Source organism: Drosophila melanogaster, chromosome 2L (genome assembly GCF_000001215.4).
Source record: "Drosophila melanogaster chromosome 2L".
NCBI lineage: Eukaryota > Metazoa > Arthropoda > Insecta > Diptera > Drosophilidae > Drosophila > Drosophila melanogaster.
The window spans coordinates 15,422,227-15,428,727 of record NT_033779.5 but is presented as its reverse complement, the minus strand read 5'-3'; the positions used below and the strand labels follow the sequence as shown (position 1 = coordinate 15,428,727).

Below are 6,501 nucleotides of genomic sequence, written 5' to 3'. Positions count from 1 at the left end.
GCGGCGATGAAGTCGAAACTTAATTTATTGTCACTCCGACTAATGAAACACGCCTTGGAGTCCCGAGACTCTGGTTTTAGACCCCACATAATTGACCAATTTGAGAGTGTATGCGGTGGGTCTCTTATCGAAGCGCACACGCTGTCAATAAAACAAATTAGTTTGAATTATAGACGTAGCTTCCATATTTTCTTAGTCTCGATCTCCGGGAGTCGGGACTAATTTATGCGGCGTCGGAAGCTTCAGACTGTTGTCTGCTTTTATTCGATTATAATTACCGTTACCGTGTAACTTCGGCCAGATAATAATATCGGATTTCAAAAGCGGCGTTTATGCTCGCTGACCTGAAGCTTCCCCCGCCGTATCAGGCGCCAATAGTTCTAAGATCTTGTTTTGATTGCAGCTCGGTCTGGGCGACATCGCATTTTTCTTGTATTTGTCTTGTATTTCTCCCGCATTGTCTGCTCAGTGGCTTGAAAAACCTTCAGCTCGTGACAATGTGAGACAAAAGTCGGCGTGTGGCTGGGACAAGCGGCCTGGATCGAGATCGGATTCGTTTTGGATTTCTGCATACTTCTCTTGGACGTCTATTTCGCCGCCCGACTTTCTTTTGTCCGCTCCCGAGCGCAGCTGCAGCCAGCAGATACACAGATACTCGGATAGTTTGAAGTTGGATGCCCCGATCCGCAGATACTCGCTGCCTTGCCACCTTGACGGCGGCAAATTAATGACATTTTGCACTTCATTATGCGACTCTGTGCGGCCGTTTGACACTTTGAAGTGAGGCACTCAGCTGTGGAGCAGTGGAAATCTGTGTGGGACAGTTAGCCTTTGCGGTTTACCTGCCAGGTGATGTGCAGTTAGCTTTTCCTCGGCGTTCCAGGGTTTGATGACACTATCCGCATTGTTGCAAATCTGCACTCTTCGAGGGCTGGCCAAGCAGAAGGTGAAATTGGCCATGGTCAGAATCGAATGATCATCGGCAGATGGCTGGCTAGTCGCACAATTGAGCTGTGATCATGGATCAAGATGATGGATGCACATATTTGAAATGTATTATAAATAAGAAAATTAAGGGTGTATTTAAAGAAAGTAATTCTGATTTAATACTTGGTGAAATCTTTTTATTGGCAGAAAATCCGATCAGAAACAGAATATTTTTGTTGAATATTATTGTATATTGTAGAATGCTTAAATATACATTAAAGAACTCGGGAGACTTAGCACTCTAATTATGGCAATCTCTAAAGGTTTTTTGAATCTTAAACACTTCATAAAAGATCAGTATCAGATTTTTTGATCTTAGAGTATTGAAGGCATAATTTGCTTACCCTGAATTAAAATTTCATTATAAAAGATGAGCCAACGAAGCATCAAAGACCGATTAATAGTTTCTCAATTCCAGTTAATTATAATTCAAAAATCACTTTTCAATGTACCATCAGAGAACATTTCCTATTGTTACAAGGATCACAACACATCCCGGCCAGCTGAGTTCGTTACAGGATTTTGGCGCCAAATACCCGTGGCATGGAATAATCAGTTCCAAGACGAAATCAGTTCCTTGTGGTACGTGTCACAGTCGGCAGATGTGGGAATAGATGATGATCGGGGGGTGCGACTCTCCTTGCAAGACGCTCGACGAGGGGTTGGCTAGAAAGTAACGTCCAAAACTGCAATTCCACCACCATCACCGGCTTTATTCCGACGAAGGTTGTCTGGTGATGCCGTGGATTTTGGGGTGGGACCACTGCGCCAGGTAGATTTGCACGAACCTCTCTCTTTTGGCGCATTCCAAGGCACTCAGCTCCGTTCGGAAAAATAAAGCCAGGTAACTGTCCGGGCACATGCCCATTTTGGGGTGGATTGGAGGTCGCTGGCAGATGGCGGGATTCTTTAATATCGGGAATTGAAATTTCATGGCCGTTAGGGGGTTATTTCTGCCGAGTGCACCGATACACGAGGAGGCGGAGAACCGGAACAATACTCTGGGAAAGGTTGATTTACCTTAGATCTGCGCGCTGTTTGTCCTGGTGATTAATATTTTTGTGGACGTCTAAGTGGGTACATTGCATTGTAGCTTGGCTCGATTTAATGGCGGAGCCAATGTCACGTGCTGATCCTACTCAGCTGCCAGCCGGAGAGGATCGCTCCGATAAGGATCAATTGGAATCCTAAGTGCTTCTTTTCTTCTGTAACAGCGTGCGATTTTATACAACAAATGAAAAGCTTTGAAAGAGAAAATAGAACAACTTTCCTGTACCTTTATTGTAATATCTTCTATCTTAATGATTTTAATTGAGAACGTTTTAATTATTATGGTATTTAAATATTTGGGCATAATTTCCTAAGTCGAGCCCCTGAAAAATCTTCACACTCTCCGATCAGCAAAGTCAGCCGAATATGTGATCGTTTAAGCTCAGCTCAGAAAAATTTGAATAGTAAACATAATAAGAAGCTTAAGAAAACACAGCTGAATTATCCTCCGAATAGCACAGAAAGCTATCTCTTAAGTTCGTGGGACGACTGACAGTTGGAACAAGAGCGCCCCAAAGAGCGAAGAGAGTTGAAAATTGTGGGGTACGAAACTTCTCTTGGTGGGGCTCCAAAGAGCATGCTCACCTGCTCACGAAGAGCAAACGTCCATTAGGCTTATATACAAAGCGATCGTGTGAGGCGGACCCGAAAGAGGCTTATAAATAAACTTGATCGGGTATATAGCAATAGCAAGCTCGCCACCAGCTGCCGCTCACTCATACCATTGAAATTCAGGGGAAATACGAGCTGAACCAGAGAGGCAGCTGGTGGCGATCGGCGAGTGGAACGGAGAGAGTCCCTGTGGCACGTGCTCGCTTTTTACACACAGATTTGTTCCTCTCGTCTCCAGGTCCCTCCCTCTCTCAACGATTCTCTATATGGCAGTGGTACCCCCGGACTGCCCGATCTGCAGCTGTATCTGCGTTCAATGAACGCACAGCTGTGGCTCGATCGCTGAATGGATCTTTTGGCTCGTGGTTCGGGGTGGATTTACAGAATCCCGGGCGACATCGGAAGTAGGTAGACGCCAAGATCCTTTTTGCCCAGGGGGTTGATCATCCTGCCAGGGGGTTGATCGGGAGTCTATAAAACCGGACTGATCCTTGCCGGGTTGCATCATTCGAGCAAGGAACTCCAAGCGATCGAGACGCGTGTGGCGAAAGCAAATGAGTGAGCAGTGATTTAAGTTCAAGGATCGGTATTAAATACAAAATCGAAGATCAGTGATCAGTAACCATAAGGAATAATAACATAGCAACCATGGATAAACTCAAGTACAGCCGCTGCCCGCTCAAGAAGCGTCCGATAATGGTGGAGGAGTCCAGCCCAGAGGATCACCTAAGTCATGGTAGGTTTAAGGCTACGGAAGTGATTTACAGGCATATTTTAACTTTATGCTGATTTCAACAGATGAAGGACCAGTGGACTTGAGTGTGGCCTCGGCTGCAGTGCCTATGGAGCCCCATTGGATGGCTAAATCCGAACCGGAACCTCAGCCGGTGCCCACGGAATTGAGGCGCCGCTTCGATGCAGCCATGAATCAGACCAAGGAGCAGTTGGCCCGTCGCATTTGGGAGGAAACCCGTGAGATAGCCCGCGCTTTTCCGGATGTCTTCACCCGGGAGGAAATCGCCAAGAGTCTTGCTCGCCTGGGTTACGGCGAGTTCGAGTTGCCACCTGAGGAGGAAGTAATGGAGCCGGAGCCGGAACCAGAACAGCATCTGCCTCTTCGATATACAAGAGATGCTAGCCCAACCATCATCAAGGCTGAACCCTCTGATGAGGAACAATTTCCCCTGCGAAACTACAATAACAACCTACTCAAAAGCATAGCCGAGTATGAGGACTGTATGAAAATGCAGAACATCAAAGAGGAGATACCTCCGATTCCATCACCCCAGTTGTTCTATCCACCCCCGACTCCACTGGCCGAACCGGAGGACCTATCCGTAACCCAGAGGAGAGTGCTGAGCGAAAACATGAATCTGCAGAATGTGGCCAGAGCTTTGCTGAGCATGCAACACATGGCTCCGCAACATGCGCCGCCTCCGATAGACATGGAAGAGGATCAGGAGAATCAGGACATCAACCAGCTGAAGATCAAGAGCAGCAATGATCTGTACTACCAGTGCCAGCAGTGCAACAAGTGCTATGCCACCTATGCAGGATTGGTAAAGCATCAACAAACGCACGCCTACGAAAGCACCGAGTACAAGATCATTAGAAGCCAGCCTGGAGGATCAGGTGCGATAGTCGACCAAACCGAGTTTTGCACGGATCAAGCTTCGGCTTTGATTCAGGCAGCTAATGTAGCCTCAGCACAGAGCATGCAAAAGCCAGTGGGAGTGCCGCGATACCATTGCCAGGATTGCGGAAAGAGCTACTCCACCTACTCGGGACTCTCTAAGCACCAGCAGTTCCATTGTCCGTCGGCCGAGGGCAATCAGGTGAAGAAGGTCTTCAGCTGCAAGAACTGCGACAAGACCTATGTGTCCTTGGGCGCCCTGAAGATGCACATTCGCACGCATACCCTGCCCTGCAAGTGTCCCATCTGCGGCAAGGCGTTTTCGCGACCATGGCTCCTCCAGGGTCACATACGCACCCACACGGGAGAGAAGCCCTTCAGTTGCCAACACTGCAATCGGGCCTTCGCGGATAGGTCAAATCTCCGCGCGCACATGCAAACCCATTCGGATGTGAAGAAGTACTCGTGCCCCACCTGCACCAAGTCCTTCTCGCGTATGTCCCTGCTGGCCAAGCACCTGCAAAGCGGTTGCCAGACTGAGCAGAGTGGAGGTCCCAGTGGGTCAGGAGGGGGCTTTGATCAGCAGCAGCTACAGCAGCACCTCCAGGTCTACGAGGAGGGACACAATCCACACCAACTCTACTACGCCGGCAGTGTGGGCAGCAGTAATGGTGAAGAGGAGGAGGGCGGGGAATACCAAATGCAACCACCGGCCATTTATTAATCTTAGTCAGTTTAGCCAAAGTCAGAAGTCAGATTCAGGGAAAAGTCAGTGCCAAAAATTAGTCAGGGCAATTTTATTGCCTCTTAGGGTCTCTAGTTTATCAGAAATATTTATTTAGAGTTATCGCTAAATTATTCCAAAACTCATATCGCAGTTGAGAGCTTAGCATTAGATTGTTTTCGTTGACAATTCCTTGTATTATAGTTCGTTGTTAAAACTCATTCGTGTACAAATCAAAAAGGTGCCAGATAATTAAGCCCCAATTCATACGACATACCTACCAACTTATAATTTAATCTTATAATTTATTTTACCTTAAACATTATGATTTAAGCCTTGTAAATATGGTGAAGGTAGCCATTTACTTGCATGTATTTAATTTTAATTTTTTTAAATAAATAAAACACAAGAAAACAGAAACCACCAACACATTTAGTTTTTTTGAGTTGAGGTAAACAAATTAATTTCCCTCATTCTATTACTTTACCTATCGGACGAACGGTTCGAATCGCATCGCAATCTAAAAGATGCCATCTCGGATATGCATTGTAGGTGTCGTTTATTTATCGCTGCACTCGAAATGAAAATCCACAGAAATCGAGACATTCAACCGTCAGGGAGACTCGATGGGGGGTTACAAAGAGCTAGGAAAGCAGTCTATACATATGAAGCCGTTTATATGTATGTATAGAAATGTATTGAAAATCGCTGCTTAAATCAAAATTAATTGCCAGAATAATAATTGTTTTGAACGTAAAGCGCCGAAATGCAAACGGCAAACCAGAGGAGAATTGGCGCAGCTGCAATTGCAACTGCAACTGCGACTGCGTCACCGTCAACCAGCAACACTGCAACTAGCAACATCAACAACAGCAGCAGGCGGCAAGCGCCAACAGTCTAGTATTTTTGTGGGCCTGCTGCAGTTGGCGAAATCCACTCAAAACAACAAACCAAGCGATGAATCATCGATTTTGTTTTCGGTTTTTTTTTTTCTTCTGTTCGTGGCAAACTGAAAAAATCAACAAAGCCGGCTTTTGGTGCAGCCGCACGCAGCTAGATGGCGCTAGTGGGCAGCCAGGTTGCAGGCAGGTAAGCTCAATTAAACGCGTTTTTCAGTTGCGCCGCTTTTCCGCTCTACAGCCCAGCCGCACCTTACTTTATATAGCGAAAAGAACCCCACCCACCCTGCATCCTCATCTGGATCTCAGGCAAGCCGCTCAACTCACTCGCATTATTATAAAAGCCGTCCACGCAGTTTCTAACGCTCCACAACTTCCAGTTTACTTTTTGTTCATAAGCTGTCTGCTCTTACAAGAACTTGGAGACTTACAAAATCAGATGCGATTCGCTGAATATGTGTTATATCTCTCATTACCCAAGTCAGTTTACATGTTTTATGTTTTAGCAGCTCTTGTAAGCATAAATTGCGAAACTATCATCTTCCTATAAGACTTGAAATCTGTGTGTAAGTCTTCTTGTTTTTTTCTATTTGTTT

The 6,501-nt window shown here is 46.0% G+C and overlaps 1 protein-coding gene across 1 annotated transcript; it reads left to right on the top strand.

The window, feature by feature from the left end:
• Positions 1-3,147: 3,147 nt before the first annotated feature.
• On the top strand, positions 3,148-5,431 carry wor (worniu). Its single transcript, NM_057253.4, has 2 exons — positions 3,148-3,385; positions 3,448-5,431. The coding sequence occupies exons 1-2, from the start codon at positions 3,298-3,300 to the stop codon at positions 5,004-5,006; spliced, it is 1,647 nt and encodes a 548-aa protein (NP_476601.1). The 5' UTR covers positions 3,148-3,297; the 3' UTR covers positions 5,007-5,431.
• Positions 5,432-6,501: the final 1,070 nt, after the last annotated feature.